Genomic DNA, 16,980 nt, shown 5'->3' with positions numbered 1-16,980 from the left:
ACCCTACGGACTTTATCACGGGGGGATTAAATTAGATTATTCAAAATTAATGTGTTTATGGGGTAGATTTTGATTATTGAGACCTATTTAAAAACATATTAATTGAAGCAATATTTGTAAAATTCAAAACCTATTTCGATATCTCTTTACGAAACATTATGTAAACATAATTTAGTTATATCGTTTCGCAAAATTATTACACAAACAAAATCACGTTTCTACAAAAGGATTCTTTAAAATAATTAAAACTAAAAAAAATAGTGTAATTATATTGAAGCTAGAAATGTTTTACAAAATGAACTTTTTTACATGGATAACTTTTATTTATTTTAAATTTGCTAAGAGGTAGTTTATTACACATCATTTGAGACAAAATACTTAACTCCATGGGACTAAAAATACTGTGTTGAGTTTTGGAAGATTTTGTGTGCAGCCATTTCACACATAAAGCCAAAAACACCATCAAATAACAGTAAATTAGGGTGTTTTGTTATCAATAATTATACTAGTGTTCATTTCTGCTTTGCATAACACCTTTATCCGCTTGTGTCTTTATTTTATATCAACCTTGCCAGGAATCTAACCTGGGACCTCGAGCATGATAGATGAACGCACCAACCACTAACCTACTAGGCGGACTTATCTCCATTCGAGTTCTTCTTTCAAGATTTGTACCTGGGAGTAGCCATCGAGTCTAAAACACTCGTTAAGAATTTTGGTTCAACTTTACTTAGAACTGTACTATTTATCCGCCCAGACAGGGACAAAATCCGAATAACAGAGTTATTCATTGCGATTATATCCTCATTACTAGACACGTTAAATCTTTGTTTTTTTTTCATATTGTCTTCATTGTTGTTCAACGTGAGTTCTACTAATAGTTCTACATTATCTCTGAGTTCTACATTATCTCTGAGTTCTACATTATCTCTGATTCTGATTGTCTTTGTAAAAATTGAAATGAGAAAGGATTGTAAATTGCCAATTACGTCAAAATCGAGATGAGGCTATAAATATAATTTTAAATTAATGCAATTTGTGCATAATGTCCAATCTTCGGCTACACTTCAACTCAAAGTACCGTGTTGTGTTAAATTAAATAAATAAATGGAAAAATGGATATTATGAATCATGTAATTTTCGAGAGCATAGCACTTTGCGTTGACTCTCTAGTTTTGGGATTCTGTGTTCGACAGCTTTTAAAATATAATAATGTAATATTTTCACTTGAAGTAAGTAGAAACATGATTACGAATAAGCAGTTTATTTCGTGGAGCGGTTAATCGATTTATTCTGTAATAGTTCTCCAGAAAATTTAAATCTTTTATTGAAGATTAAAAATTTATTATGAAATTAGTTTTCAGGTTATTCCCGTAGATAACCTACTTAGTAATAATGACATTTTGATGTAATATTTATATTAATAATAGATGTCTGTTTTTCAACTTTATCACATAATATAATTGTAAACTCTCTTTTTGACGCACCAAAAATACTTGAATTGATTAATTTTAGAGTACCTGCAGTCAACACTAGGAGTACTTTATTGTTTCATTGCTCCAGTACTTCTTCCAACCAACAAAACAATTCATTGATACCAAGACTGCATAGGCTAGGTAACACTTATGGAACGGCTGCAGACATTCTGTCCAATTCTTAACCATCTTATAAGTCCACAATATCAAGTTCATTTGTAGCTGCTCGTCAAACCATTATTGACAATTCAATTTCATAAATTAAAAAAAATACTTACTTGTTTATTTTTATTACCTTATACTTGTTTTTTATTTTTTACCATTATACCAAATTGCACTGTAGTATTGGCAAATACGCATTTCATAGATACATATTTTTTCGTGATAATATATGCTTGCTTGTTTAAAATTTAACTTAAAAATGTCTTTCTTGCTTACCGTAACACTTTATTTATTGTTTGCCTTACAGAATTTATTTCATAAGCTTATATCTTTGCATTTTTTGTTTATATGCTTACTGTTTTTTCTTGCATACCTTTGTTATTATTGTTTTTTTTTTTTTACTTTGTAAAACTTTTTATCATATTCTTTCTAACTAGTTTCACATATTTTTTCTGTATATTCTGTTTATTATTTAGTATGTTAGCATGTAATTCATTTTTATTTTTTGTAAATGCCTTTTGGGCGTTAATGAACAAAATAAATAAATAAATAAAAAAAATAAATATAATAATAAATACCCTACCCAAAGTGGAACAGTAAAAAACAATTTTGTAAATTTTCATAGTGAATTTAAGATACGAATTGTGTTTTTCCAACTGCATTGCATTACCAATCTTCTGGCTTGATATACTGCAGTCGCGATACCTTACAGATTTAATGTCTTCCTGGAGATTCTGGATATAATTGTAATGATCATACTCTAAATAGGTATGTCGATTTTCAGTCACTTCTATCAATACATACAACATCTTTAGTAAACTATGTCACATAGTCTACCCCGAAGATGGCTCTTGTAATGGTAGCCTTAATGTCGAAATTAATCTGACCCACACAGGATCACCCATAAAACGATACATATTGATCATACTCTGTTTGAGAAATAGCACAAAATAAAATCATTATCTTGTCTATGAGTAGCGTGTATTTAACATCAACGGAATCCAATAGATTAGTTCAATGACTAAGTATTTATTGCATTAAATCGTGGTGAAATAGACCAGTGGTTCCTAAAAAGTGTTCCACGGAACCCCGCGGAACACTTTTTAGGGTCACGGGGGTTCTGAGAGTTAAAGCGTATTGTTGTAGAAAACAGGTCTTCACATTATATACGCGCAGTAAAGATTTTTCATTCAAAATATAGTATTTCTTTTCAATTCAAACATTATAACATGCAAACAATAAGGTCTTAAAAATATCCTTTTTTGTCAATTTACATTTTTATTGTCGAGAATGGTTTCTGCCAAAAAAAAGTAAATCGAAAAGGGTTCCATAGCAAAAAAAAATGGGAACCGCAGAAATAGAGGACTAATGACTTTGAACTAACAAAATTAGTAGATAAGGTAAGTAAATAAGGAAGCCAAGACTATATAAAATTTAAATATTTTTTCAGAAAGCTCCGACGTTAGATATAAATAAAGATTTGAAAGTGGAACTAGATAAATACTCCAATAATACTATTCCCTACGCCATAATGCGTGGTATAGTAAAACCATTGGGTAATTCTATCAACAGTACCACAAATAAAGATATCTCTGGAGTTATACAGAAGATTCATGTCCAAGAACATGTTATTGCCAGGAACACGGGAGGATTTTGGTCTCACCAATCGAGAACGCTTCAAGAATTATACAATTACGTGCCATTTGTATTATCAGGAAAAGCTATTGAAATTGAAATAGTTGATGCGTTGGAAGCAAAAATATTAGGTATTTATTTTGACTAATTAAGCTTCGCCATCGTTAACTTTCTATGTAACATTTTGGAAACGTTGGAATGTGTGTTTTCTTTATATTTTGTTTTGTCCATTAAACTAAAATGTTATGCATTAAAATACAGCCATAATATTAACTTCATTAATAATTTTAAAGAAATAAAATTGTTAGTAGTGGTTGCGAGTCATCAATATTCGTGATAATGTGGAGAATGTTTTTTTTAATTGAATATTACGTTTTGTGGACATTGTGATTTTCCTTATTATTTTAATCTCATAAGTTTAGCAATGATTTAATTATATTATGAAAAAGTAATTCTAATATTCACCTGCCAACCCCATAGTTGGGTTCAATACAGATTACATAAACTCAATAAAACATTAAGAAATGAAAAATTGTTTCAGAAATGGAGATTACTTCTGACCGATTTGAGCCAATTTCCCCAACTGTAATGGATTATATTTGGGGATTTTTTGCCGGACTTCATCAACGAGGTGTACAGACAACAGAAGAAATGCTTAGAAATGGCACGTATGTAACAGCAGTAGGAGAGTTAAACGGATATGAGGGTGGATTATTAAAATTACAACCTCCTCGAAATGGACTCCCCCTTTATTTGACTACTTCATCTAAAAGTAATCTTTTGAAAAAGATTGGCGAATCAAGAAATTTTTTACGGTATGATCAATAATCTATTCCGATCTCTGATGTGTACAAAACATAATAGAATATATAAATTCCGGTCAAAGAAATCTATAAGTTCATACTTGCTGGTTTTAGACAATGTTACTAATATTTACTTATTTAATTCACATAAATGCCAGGAAGGCTTTTACAAGTACGGTACATAGGTAAAAAATAAAAAGGAAAAAATAAAATATAGCGTTTAGTACATTCAAATACATATTCCTACATATAACTAGTAAGAAAACATAATTTAAAACACATACATATACATATATAAAGACGACATGATACACATAAATATTGTAAAACATTTAAATAAATCAATAAACCCAGTAAGAAAAACTTTTTTTTTAAGATATGGTAATAAAAAATAAAAATCCTAAAAATGTAACCAGTGTAATTCCCAAAGTAATGGAGTCATATGACTGAACTTAGAGATTCCAAAAATAAGTCTCGCTGCGGCATTCAATACAGACTGTAGGCGAGTCATTTTATTCATTGGTAGACCTGCATAGATACCATTACAATAATCGACTCTAGACACTACAAACGCATTTATTAATTGACGGGCGGCTCAACTGGCAAATTTTTGCGTATGCATTTAATCTGTCAGGTGGTAAAAGCATGAACTTATCGTTCTACTAATTTGAGCGTCAAGAGAAAGGTCAGAATTAAGGAAGACTCCCAGTAGTTTAATGGTAGGTAAAGCGGTACTCCCCACATCAGGTAGTGCCGCATCCTGAATGAAATTCTGTCACCTGGCTGAAGCCATTCATAGTTGTTCCGTTTTAGATGGGTTAAGTGTTAGTCTATTTTCAGCCATCCAGTTTCCTATTTTCTCAATGCATCGATTAATCAAATTAACAAGCACACTTCTCTCACTCGGTTAACAATAAAAATAAATCTGTGCATCATCCGCATAGCAGTGAGACCACAATCCACATTCTTTGATAATATTCTCCATATCTTTAGTGTACAGGAAATAGAGGAGTGGTCCGAGTACTGATCCTTGGGGTACTCCAGTAGACACCTTAAAGTTGGATGAGCTATTACCCTGGAACACAACTCCATTTTCTCGTTCATGAAGATATGAACTGAACCACATATGTGCCTGATCACGGATACCATAAGTTTCTTCCAGACGTTCAAGCAAAATGTTATGGTCTACAGTATCAAATGCAGCACTCATGTCCAAAAGTGCTAACAACACCAGATTACCAGCGTCTACCGCCGTTATAATGTCAGACAGCACTCTTATCACTCCTGTCTCCGTAGAATGAAAACGTCGTTATGCCGATTGCCTTACCGAAAATAATGAATTCTGCTCGATATAATTAACGAGACTATGAGAAACTATTTTTTCTAATATTTTTGATACGATGGGAAGATTTGAAATACGGCGAAAATTGGAAAGATCTTCCACATCTAATTGTAAATTTTTAAAAAGTCTCTTGGAACAATTATGTGCTCCATGGAAGTATTATATAAGTCTGTTAAAAATGGAGCTAATGCGTTAATGCATTTTTTCAATAGCCATGTTGGAATCGGATCTAGTATACATTGTTTGTTGGGTAATACCGCAACAATCTTTTTTTACCTCATTTACAGATGTTGGTTCAAATTTACTTAATTTTTGGGAGGCGTTAGCTAAAAAAAAACGTTTTTTTCCCTGAACTAGATGCCAGTCTGATTTTGTCGACCTTATTTGTAAAAAAGTTTACAAAATCAGTAGCAGTAGCGCCTGTATTAGGTGTCTGTTATACAGTCACCACAAACAGATTGAAGGCTTCGCCAGAGTGGTTTTGGAGACTTTCTCTGTTCAGTAATTTTCGTGCACCAGAAACTTGAATATTTTTTTTATAAATGTCCTGTGAGAGGCTTGCATTTCTAACCATATTGATCGGTCTGAAGTTGACAGTGTACTCATGTACTTTTAACTGTATATTGTAAGAGCCCTCTGGGCGTTTATTAAATAAATAAATATATGAAAAACAAGATAAATAACAACTAAGCCAATTATAGGTTTTCACAAGTAGTTAATTATTCTTCAACTTCTTTTCCAGCATTCACATGTCTAATTCAAACTTATTTTGCTTTAATAAATAATTTCGTATTATGCGTCCTGTGTCTAAGCTGATGAAGAATATAGTTCTGCATGTCGAGTCGAATACAGTTCTAAGTGTATTAGACTCGATGGTTACTCTCTGGTAAAAATCCTGAAAAAGGAAATTGAGTAGAGAGTAGTCCGCCTCATAGGCTTACTAAGCTTGAGATTCCAGATTTGATTCCTGGCAAGAATTATATAAAATATTGGTTTAACATGAGGTTTTACACTGCAATCTTTCATTGTTCCTGAACTGGAACGTTAAGCGTAAGACTGATTGCGATACGCTGCATTTGCTATACACCACTGGATGCAGATAGAGAAATGATGATAGTATAATTTTTAACACAACTGAATCATAAGCAATATATTGTTTAGTTGTCAAAATTATTTGTATTTTATATAGGATGTTTTTGTTACTAGGGGTAATGTAAAGTCCCTATATTTATGTGCATTAAAAAAGATGTCATTCCCACGAAGACATTGCCAGCGAGAATCTAAAATGTCTACACATAAATTTAATTATCCTGTCCTGGTAATAGTAATTATCTGACGACTTCCGCTCCATTATATTTTCTTCTAAGTGAATAGTAAAAAATATACGATAACATTTGTTTTTCAGAGTGCTTGTTTTAATGTTTGGATCAATCGGTATTTTACTATCCGGAAGAATACTAATGAGATATATGTCAAGAAAGAAAAGATATCAACAAGAGAAGAAAATAAAAGAACGACTAGCAATTTCAAGAAGAGAAAGAAGAGCCAAGGTTCGGGAATCAACGTTGCTGCATGAAGATCAATTATGTGTAGTTTGTGTAGACAATCCAAAAGAGGTATGTAGATTTTGTGTTTATATATAAAAATAATTACTCCTCCCATCTGCTGTTATCACAATATAAGCTAAAGAAATATAAAAATATTTATATATTCACATACACCACTTTTTAAACATATAAATGACTTAATTAATTTATTTTGTGTTTGCTAAGGTTTCATTATATGTACAAGTTTTGTCAATATTTGATATATTTGCCTAATCTCAATGAGAAATCATTTTGAAGATTTATTATTCTGAAAATCTAATTATTTATTTTACCAACAAAACATTTTATTAAATAGGTGCGAAGGTTTTCACGGTCACTGTTATCAATATTATGTATCTTTTTTGGGTGATACCGTGTATGTTGGATTTGATCCGACGTTTCGGCTACCATTGCAGGAGCTCCTAATATTAATATTAATATTGAAAACATTTCATTGTTCACCTATAATTTATTTTCATAACAGTCTGCCACTAAAATAATTTGTTGGTTGGTATTCTATAAAAATAGTTTTTGAAATACTTGAAACAAATTTTGTTCTATAAATTGTAGAATTTGTCCATTTAAAAAATATTATCCACAATTTAAAAATTCTATTACCTGACTACCAATATAATAAATTTAAAAGTATGAAATTCTATCCCATTTTCAAAATCGAATTTTTAAAACGCAGCTTAGAATAATTACTCACATTCTCAATTTTTTTTCAGATAATACTTCTGCCTTGTGGACATGTTGCACTATGTGAAGATTGCTCACAAAATATAAATGATGTTTGTCCTGTGTGCAGAACAACAATAGTATCTAAAGAAGTGGCATTCATAACGTGACTAATTCAAATTTCATAAAAGCTACAAATACATTTTTTAAAGATAAAACTGCCCTGAACCTAATTTCAATCGTTTGATTGTTTTGTCATTTAGATAAATAAAAAGCTTCTACTCTGTTTTATATATTTTTTTTACATGGGTACATATCGCACCTTCGGTGAGACAAGGGCACAATTGGATGTTTTGAAATTTTTCACTAGAGACATTTTAAGCTTTTTGTATAATCATATCGTGTTTTTCTGCCTTTATTGATCTTAAAGTCTTCAGTTTGGTTTTTTTTTGCTTAAAATATGCCCTACACTTTTGTGAATTTACGTGTTTTCTTTACTGGAATAAATTTATTTTTGTTATTATCATTAATTTAAAGAAATAATATTTTTCATGTGCACTTATGCCCCTGTTGCACCAAAATTTTAATAACTTTGGAATTATGAGCCTAGTAAGACATTATTTTTAGATGATTTATTAAAAATAAATAATATTCTTTTTTGCAAAAAATGTTTATTTTCTTATTATTCATAATATTTTTGGGAAGGAAATAGTAAAAATCACTAGCAAAATTAATTACACAAAGAATCTAGAAAATGACGATTTGAATAACCGTTGCTTTTATACTATCTTTGTCTTAAATCAGTCAGTAGTCAGTGTTGTCTTTGGAATTATAATAGTATGTATCACATAATGTAAAAATCAGATAGAATAAAGAAACAAAAACAATATCCATTTAAAAGTTTATCTAACAAACAACAATCGATGTTATTTTGCAGAACACGTCTGCACAAAACAAAAAACTTAAAATTCTTTCTTCGGTAAGAAACAAAAATAAATATTTCTAGTGCTATTAATTTTTTAGAAAAACATAACAGCATTAAAAAATGATAAAAAAGTGAGATAAAAAAAAACTTTTTAAAAAAGCTTCATATTCCTTAATCTATACGTAACTGAGCAATAAACTTTTCCTTGAAATACATCATCAAAATAAGCCATTATAAAATTGTTGATAGAATTTCGGAACAATGTCTGAAGCAATCAGTTGACGAATGTCTTTCTTCTTCCGATTGGGGATCGGCAACTTTTTAGTGTACAACACATTCAATGTGATGTTTTTCAATTGTTTTCCATTATCAGTGCGGCCTATTTTGACATCTGACTCTGTCCAGGTGACTGATTCATAGCTGTTTCTGGATTGGTATATCTCTGAACTTTTTATGAACCTTATGACTTTGACTTCGGATAGTTTGAAATTATTTTTCCAACATCTTTGCTTACATTGCAGTTGACTTCATCAGATAACAGCTTTAAATCGTAGAACGAATTGAAGTTCATTTCTTTGACTATGAATTTGTTACCGGGTTTTTTTGCATTTCTGATGAGAGTTATATATTCAGCTGGACAGTAGGTATATAAGTCCTGCTTTCTTACCTCGTTTGGCGCACTCCTCAATAACGGAAATGAACAGAGTCTCCCTTTGTATGTCCAATATTTAAACAAGAAGGGTTTTTTCGTATGTCCAATATTTAAACACTTCTTTTTTAAATATTGGACATATAAAGGCACAACTGCTTAGACGACTTTGTTCCTTAAATTATGTTGTCATAATTTAGGCATAAGTTCACAAAATGTGACTTTGTCCTTCCAGAATCGCAAACAAAAACAGGCATATTTACCTTAACGGCTTTGACGCTCCAGCACACAACTTGTCCGCGCTCTGGCAATGCCGCAACTGACCAATGAGATTTTGTCCCAATATATTTTTAAAAACGCACCAATTTAAGAAAGGCAGTATGGCCCTCTGGCAAAATGAGACTGAACTTAATACCTCTAGATAAAAGGATGTTTTTAAGGCACATTGGCATACTTAACTCATTCAACATTCAATTTTTAACATCAATTGTGCCCATGTCTCACCGAAGGTACGATATGTAAATGGAAGTATAAATATTTAAATTTATTTCAACAGAGAAGGAAAACATTTTTGAGAAGGGAATATGGAAGTCTAGGCACAGTATGTAAAGTGGCCACGTGAACCAGCCAATGACAGGTCATAAGCCCTGTAAATGCCTAGACTTCCATATTCCCTTTTCAAAAATGTTATCCCTCTCTGTTGAAATAAATTTAAATATAAATAAGTCCCTAGGGAGGAAAGCCAGTCTGCAAGCATTTGGACATATTCAAACATTGTTGAATTAACTACCTGGTAAAATAAGAAGTATAAAAATTGGAAAATTGTTTTCAGGCGTTGCCTAGTAGGTGATTTGGTTCAGCTGGATGGATCTCACCCACGTGATAAAGGTTTCAGCTCTTTTACTTTACAAAAGTCAATAGATAGAAGAGTTGAGGAAATGTGGGTGTTCAAACATTTCACATACTTTGTTACACTTTATTGAAATTTTTGTACAAAATTTGATACAAATTCATTGATCCATTTTTTTTAACAAACGAAAATTGCCAAGCTTATAAAAACACGTCTAACCTAAGAGGCTGCCACCTGCCACAAAGTAAACAATTAACACAGCTGAAAATTTTAGCATACTTTAGGGGCATGTATACCAACATAATTTTTTTTAAAATAAATCGGACTCTCCAAACCAGCTAAATTAAAAAAACCCCATTTTTTTCTGAACACACCTCGTATGTACCTAGTACCAAGTGATTGATTCCCTAATCAAAAACCTCACCGCACACTCCTGGTACTTACATTAATATACATTTTGTAAAAAAGTAACACACATAAAATGTTTACTTCATGTCTCATTTATCCAAATCTTCATATAAAAAAGCTATGTAATATGTATCATGAGTTTATTATAAAGGTGACATTACATTTTCTGCCATTATCTTTTTAATTTTTGAACTCTTTCCTACTCCCAGCCGAGGTAAACCTTTATTTAAACCTTCAAGTAGAACACAAGCCTTGCAAGTTTCCTGTGATGATACAAAATAACATCTTTGACATTTTCCCCTTTGTGGTAATTTTATGGTCTCTTTCAGAGAAAGCTTTTCACCTAAAAAAAAGGTTTTTTTTTTTTTTCATATAATTTGTAACTGGTTGAATAAATTCTTTAGCCTAGTAGGTAATTGTAAACTGCATATTATAAACAACTCAGCGGCAGTACCTCAAGGAACAACTTAAAGTTATTAGTATAATATCAAAATTACTAAGTATAGGGTAAACCTGGAGCAAACCGACAGGAGGCCATACCGGCACATTGCTAAGGTTTTTTTATGTCAAATCATACAAAATATACTTGCTGGTACTACAAAAATTTCCATCGGCAGACGTCAAGTGTTTTAATATATTTTTTTGGGTATTATTTAAGACAACTGAGCTGTAGTGGGTGAGTGTTCATAATATTTAGCGTTACTTCAATAGAAAATATTGTGCTGCCAAAGTTTTGAATTTGGTGAGGTTATGTTATAATCGGATCAATGGCATGCCTGCGTGACTCGACATGTTGATTAAAGTGATACAGCTAGTAACATCTTTGTTTCACACCACAAAAAAGTATATATTATCTGCTGAGGCAAATGGACATTATTTTGATTTGTATAATATAATCCAAATCAGGTTATTTTTTTTAAGCCATGGTAAGTAATTGGTCAAGAATTTCTCAACGATGCTCTTGGGATGAAATATTTATAAGACTATAGACAGTAGAAGAAATAACATTTTTTTTAATGTCTACTGACTGCCGCTACTACCTTCAATACTTATTTGATGAACGCCCAATACAATAAAAGCCCAATCAATACTTATTTAATGAACGCCCAATACAATATTTGGTTAAGAAGTACATAAAGTATTATAGTAATTGACACAAAATATAATCAGAATTATTTCACTAATATGTTAATTATAAAAAAGAAAAGAAAAAGGAAATAAGTAAAGATACCAAGAAATACGCTCAGAAAAAGATCTCATTCCGAACTTCGTGGATCCCGTAATCAGAGGTATATCTTGGGTGAAGAATGGGTCCAGGGCACTGAATGCTCGAAGTGGTACTATAAAGGGTGTGAACCCAATGAGGAGGATCCACAATTCAGGTGGAATCGATATCTCAATTATTTTATAAAAATTATGTTTTAAATTTTATTGATAAATTAAATTTAACTTGACATTTTTTTCATTTTGAGCTCCAAAACCTGTTATAATAAACTGAATTATGAAAAGAAAATCCACAAAATTGCGTGTCAGTATGTCAATAATGGAAATGTATTGATAAAATTATATATATATTCTAGATCAAAATAAGTATGTAAGAATACCTGAATGAAGAATGTCCATAATTGATGATGGTCTAACTTTTTCAAAATCTTTCAATAGTGCTCTCGCATAGCCACGATATGCATTAGGAGCATAAATACATTCTGTAGAAAAATATACTAACTTTTTGAAGTATGCATACATAACTATTTCTTTTTCATATGTATATTTAAGCGGCTTTACCCTCGGAATCCCATCATCACTACCCTAAAATACATACTAAATTTAGAAATATAGAGAGAAAAATCACCACAGCAGTCAATTACACTTGTTATGTGAATAAAAAAATCTCGATTTTGATCCAGGACCTTTGAGCATCTAGTTAAGCAACTAACTAATTATTACATGATTATTCTACGTAGGCAGATGGGTTGGAACACGATAATATGTACCTTGGCAAGCAATCCTAGCTCCTTCGTCATTCATACAGCTTTTCTGGACTAAATAAATTTATCGATTATATACTCATACTCTTATTCTATAGGATTTTTAAATATGTTCATCATAAAATCAACCCACCTCACCAAACCAATCTACATGTATTTTTTTATCCAAAAAATTAATTGTCAACAAAAAAATTACTGTCACCCAAAGTAAACTAAATCTTCCATATATAAACATTTTTTAAATCCACAACATAAAATATGTTCATAACCTAATCAGTGCATGTAAAGGTTGCTTATTAAAATGCACGTCATGTTTGTTTTATACTTTAGTGCAACAATTATGGTGAAGGTGGGTTTTTTCATGTTGGTTTAATTGGTGTCCTGACGAAGAGACTGGTACATCTTGGAACCGGTAGACATAGAAAATTTGGTAAGTGGTTGTATACAAATATTTATTAACTTACTGTTACTATAGAAGTGCACCTTTGTAATCTCGCTATGTCTCCTCTCAAAATGTTCATAAGGACGGTCTCCGCAATATCGTCAGCATTATGTCCCGTAGCAACACAATTTACATTGAGCAACGCAGCACCTCGGTCCAAAGCTTGTCTTCGGAATACACCGCAAAAAGTGCAGTTGTTTTTTCTTCCTATTACGTTGACTATTTCGTCCATTGTCCAACCGTACAATTCTTTATAAGAGAGAGTTTTCAAAGGAATTTCATAGTCATCTCGATTTTTTTTCACAGTTTCTAAACTGTCATCTCTGTATCCTGTAATGCCAATACAATAGATTGAAAGCATTAAATTCAATCCATAATTGTATTTGGCATTCAACAGTTTAAGGACATACGCAAGTACAGTGGAATCCTTTCCTCCTGATGCTGCAACAGCCACTAAATCTCCTCTGTGAAAAAGTGCACCTTCAGTAATGGTGTGATGTATCTCACTTTCAAAGGCATGATAGAAACACTCTTTACAAAGAGCATCACCGGTTTTGGGTCTCTAAAATAAAAATGAGGTATGTATATTATGTTAACTATGGCCCCAATATAAATTATACCTGATTGTCGTATTCATATAGTAAATTGAACTCGGAACTACATACACGATCTTTAATTTGTTTGTCACTATACTATAAAACAGTTTTTTTTCCAATATCAGTTTCTTAGAACTGACAAAGCTCTCATAACCATCTTTTGCTTTAGAGTCAAAGACTATATATTATTTATTTATTTATTTTATTAGGTAAACAAACAGTATGTACACTTATATTGCCTATTTCTTTGTATATTAGTGCAAGAAACTCATGCACACACCAAAAAAAAATGTTTACCTTAATACAATAATTTTAATTATGTTCAATATAATAAATGTAAAAGAAACTAAATGAAAAAATATTTATATAATAATAATAATAAAGTCTGCTTCTCTCAAAATTTCTATAATTTTTGACCTAAATTTACAAACATTGTCACAAAAAATATCAGCCTCGGTAAATATATTGTTATATTGGTCGCATATTCTAGGTATTGTAGATTGTTTAAAATAGTTTGTTGACGCGTTTTCAGAGTAAAACAAAAGATTTTGTCTTGTCGGTCTAGATGGCACACGGAATGGAAGTCTTTCTAGTAGGTTAGGAGAATCAATTTTATTATTTATTAATTTGAATAAAAATAACTGGTCCAACATTATTCTTCGATTTTTAAGAGAGTTTATTCCATGGTACTGCATACTTTCAGCATGATTAGAAAAGTTAATGTTTAACCGGTAGTTGACCTGCTTAAAAAAAAATTGTTGGACCCTTTCTAGTCTATTAATACTTACATTATAGTAAGGTGACCAAATAGGAGTACAGTATTCTACCTGGGGACGAACAAATGTTTTGTAGAGTTTTTCATATGTCTCTGCATGTTTAAAAGGTTTTGATACTCGCATAATAAGTCCGACCATTTTATATGTTTTTTTAGGACTGATTCAATATGAATATTAAACATTAGTTTCGTATCAATAATAACACCTAAGTTGCGAATTTGACTATCTGTTATAGAGATCGGGGTATTATTAAAAGAGTAAGGAAAGCTGATTGTTGTTTGTTTGCGCGAAATACAAAATGAATGACATTTACTAATATTTAATTCCAGTAAATTTTGATTACAATACTGAAAAAGTCTGTCGAGATCTTCTTGCATTTTTGCAGTCAGCGTGAGATTTAATGCAGGCGTAAATTTTCATGTCATCAGCAAAGGATATGAATTTAAAATATTTAAAGCATTTGTTTATGTCATAAGTATATGCGTTAAATAGTAGAGGGCCCAGGTGAGAACCCTGTGGTACAACAGAAGGTATAGTTACAAAGTGTGAATTATAGCCTTCAATAGTTACACTTTGTAACCTTTTTTCTAGGTATGATGTAAACCATTTGAATAAATCCCCGTGGATACCCATGCACCGTAATTTATTTATTTATTAAAATTTGATGATTTACCCTGTCAGATGCTTTGGAATAGTCGGTGTATATGACATCTGTCTGATTGTTACTACGCAAGTTTTGCATGGCAAAATCTGTGAAAATTGTAGGATTTGATAAAACTGACCGTTGTTTTAGGAAACCGTGCTGTTGATTTGGAATATATTTCAAAATAAGGGGATATATGCAATCGTATATTATTTTCTCAAAAAGTTTACTAAATACCGACAAAATTGAGATTGGGCGATAGTTTTTGGCTAAATTTTTTGCTCCCGACTTGTGTATTGGAATGACAAGTGCTTCCTTAAACTTTTGAGGAAAAATTCCTTCTTTAAGTGATCTGTTAAAAAGTAAAGTCAGAGGAGTCACTAGAGATTGCGCACAGCGTACAACGAATAAAGGTGGAATCCCATCGCTGCCTGCACCTTTGTTTACATCGAGCTTAATTAAATATTTAAAAACTTCTACCTTGTTTAAAATTATAGAACCTATATTATCAGAAGCCCATTGATCTGTGGTATTTACTTCTTCTGTGAATGTAATTAAAGCTGTGGTAGCTATTATAGTAAGCTACTATAGTATGACCATCATAAGATGTGCTTATAAGAGATAGGGAAAGATTCAAAGATAGCCAAACGGGATTGTAATAATTGTCAGTTCAAATTCTCCTTAGCGACATCTCTAGATCAATCAATATTCTTTGTGTTAAGATAACTCAGGGAAAGCAAGGCCTGTTGGTAATTAAGTATTGTGTTAGTAATGGAAACCCATTCAAAACTTTAAACACGATGACAGTTTTGTTTGTACAGGCCGGTGACTTCACTCTTCTTACCTCTCCGCGCATTTTACGACAGCTGACTATACCATGTGACGACTTTTCTTTTACCTTTAATACTGCGTTTTTCCCACATCCTTTGGAACACGACACGGGCATCTTGTATAAATCTCAAATTATATTATTGCAGTATTATTAGAGATAGCAATGTTTTACTTAACGCGAATTTTATAAATGATTTACTTTTCTAATAAGTATCGCTACGCTATAAATAAACATGAAATTGTATGTCAATTGTCATTTTGTAAAACAAACAATGAACATTATCTCTGTATCAAGTAACACGTGAAATTCAAAAGATACAAATAAATTAAGAACAATGGTTAATGTAATGCTTCGATTTTTGACAGTTCTTGACACTCTTGACAGTACAATTCTTCTTCTTCTTCTTCGTTTTTTCATGGCCTTTTCACGTCTCAACTCGGGTGTTCTGGCCAGTGTCGAGTATTTTTGTTTTTTTTCATATTTACACATAAGCTTCTACCTGTAAAGCGTTAATTGGAGATGACTTCATGGCTCTGACGACTAGTCTCATACTTTGTGATTGGATCCGGTCAAGTCTTTGGAGATTCTTTTTTGGTATGGTTCTAAAAGGAACGAGGCATAATCGAGATGGCTCCGGATATACGCAGTATAAAAAAGTCTCAGTACAAAAGGGTGACTCCCCCGCCGTACTCTCGAGACTGCTTTTAACGTATTCAATCCGGCTTGACCCTTGTTTACTATATGATTTATGTATGAGTTCCATGTAAGATGAGTGTCCAGAATTACTCCTAAGAACTTAATCTGGGACGTAAAAGGTACTATCTCATATCCGTTTTGAATTTTTATGGTTAGGATTTTTCGCTGTTTACAGAAGGTTATGGTATTACTTTTACCAGTCGATAGATCCAAGCCCTGTTCCACTAACCGATTCTTGATGTTTCTCATACCTAAATTTAGAGTATTTTCTAGATTCTTTGGGTCCTTCCATATGCATGTATAAAGAAGTCGTCCGCGTACTGGAGCAAACTTGTCTCTGAAGGAACAATTCCGCTGATGTCATGCGTATAGATATTGAAGAGAATCAGGCTCAGGACAGAACCCTGAGTTTTCTCTTGCTCAACTCTCTCTCCACCACAGCATGACCGCGAACACTGATTTCTACCTTTCTTGAAAGAATCAAATTCGCTATA

At 31.9% G+C, this 16,980-nt stretch overlaps 2 protein-coding genes across 4 annotated transcripts; one reads left to right on the top strand and one right to left on the bottom strand.

Moving 5' to 3' along the window:
- Nucleotides 1-842: 842 nt before the first annotated feature.
- Nucleotides 843-7,967, top strand: Mul1 (Mitochondrial E3 ubiquitin protein ligase 1). 3 transcript variants are annotated; one of them, XM_088229368.1, is made up of 5 exons: nt 843-1,232; nt 3,088-3,403; nt 3,814-4,087; nt 6,823-7,033; nt 7,732-7,967. In XM_088229368.1, the coding sequence occupies exons 1-5, from the start codon at nt 1,116-1,118 to the stop codon at nt 7,849-7,851; spliced, it is 1,038 nt and encodes a 345-aa protein (XP_088085494.1). In that variant the 5' UTR covers nt 843-1,115; the 3' UTR covers nt 7,852-7,967. The 3 variants fall into 3 exon arrangements, with proteins under 3 accessions (XP_088085494.1, XP_088085496.1, XP_088085495.1); XM_088229369.1 differs by lacking the exon at nt 843-1,232 and adding an exon at nt 1,521-1,616; XM_088229370.1 differs by lacking the exon at nt 3,088-3,403 and having other exon boundaries at nt 915-1,232.
- A 2,669-nt stretch (nt 7,968-10,636) lies between these two features.
- Ctu1 (Cytosolic thiouridylase subunit 1) lies at nt 10,637-16,223 on the bottom strand. Its single transcript, XM_088229371.1, has 4 exons — nt 15,857-16,223; nt 12,966-13,505; nt 12,118-12,322; nt 10,637-10,856 (listed from the first exon to the last, which is right to left on the bottom strand). Exons 1-4 carry the CDS (start codon nt 15,902-15,904, stop codon nt 10,657-10,659), a joined length of 993 nt encoding a protein of 330 aa, XP_088085497.1. The 5' UTR covers nt 15,905-16,223; the 3' UTR covers nt 10,637-10,656.
- Nucleotides 16,224-16,980: the final 757 nt, after the last annotated feature.

The sequence above is a fragment of the Micrasema longulum genome, unplaced genomic scaffold (genome assembly GCF_059751315.1).
Source record: "Micrasema longulum isolate JH-2025_06_02 unplaced genomic scaffold, ASM5975131v1 h1tg000663l, whole genome shotgun sequence".
In the NCBI taxonomy this organism is placed as follows: Eukaryota; Metazoa; Arthropoda; class Insecta; order Trichoptera; family Brachycentridae; genus Micrasema; species Micrasema longulum.
This window is presented reverse-complemented; position numbering and strand designations above follow the sequence as displayed.

Bases quoted from the DNA above. Each gene is read 5' to 3' on its own strand.
- Ctu1 (XM_088229371.1), bottom strand. From the start codon at position 15,904: ATGCCCGTGTCGTGTTCCAAAGGATGTGGGAAAAACGCAGTATTAAAG. The intron at 13,506-15,856 runs GTAAAAGAAAAG...TTTTTATTTTAG, and splicing joins GGAAAAACGCAGTATTAAAG to AGACCCAAAACCGGTGATGC. The intron at 12,323-12,965 runs GTAAGTTAATAA...TATGTATTTTAG, and splicing joins GGTGCACTTCTATAGTAACA to GGTAGTGATGATGGGATTCC.
- Mul1 (XM_088229368.1), top strand. From the start codon at position 1,116: ATGGATATTATGAATCATGTAATTTTCGAGAGCATAGCACTTTGCGTT. The intron at 1,233-3,087 runs GTAAGTAGAAAC...ATATTTTTTCAG, and splicing joins ATGTAATATTTTCACTTGAA to AAAGCTCCGACGTTAGATAT. The intron at 7,034-7,731 runs GTATGTAGATTT...ATTTTTTTTCAG, and splicing joins GTGTAGACAATCCAAAAGAG to ATAATACTTCTGCCTTGTGG.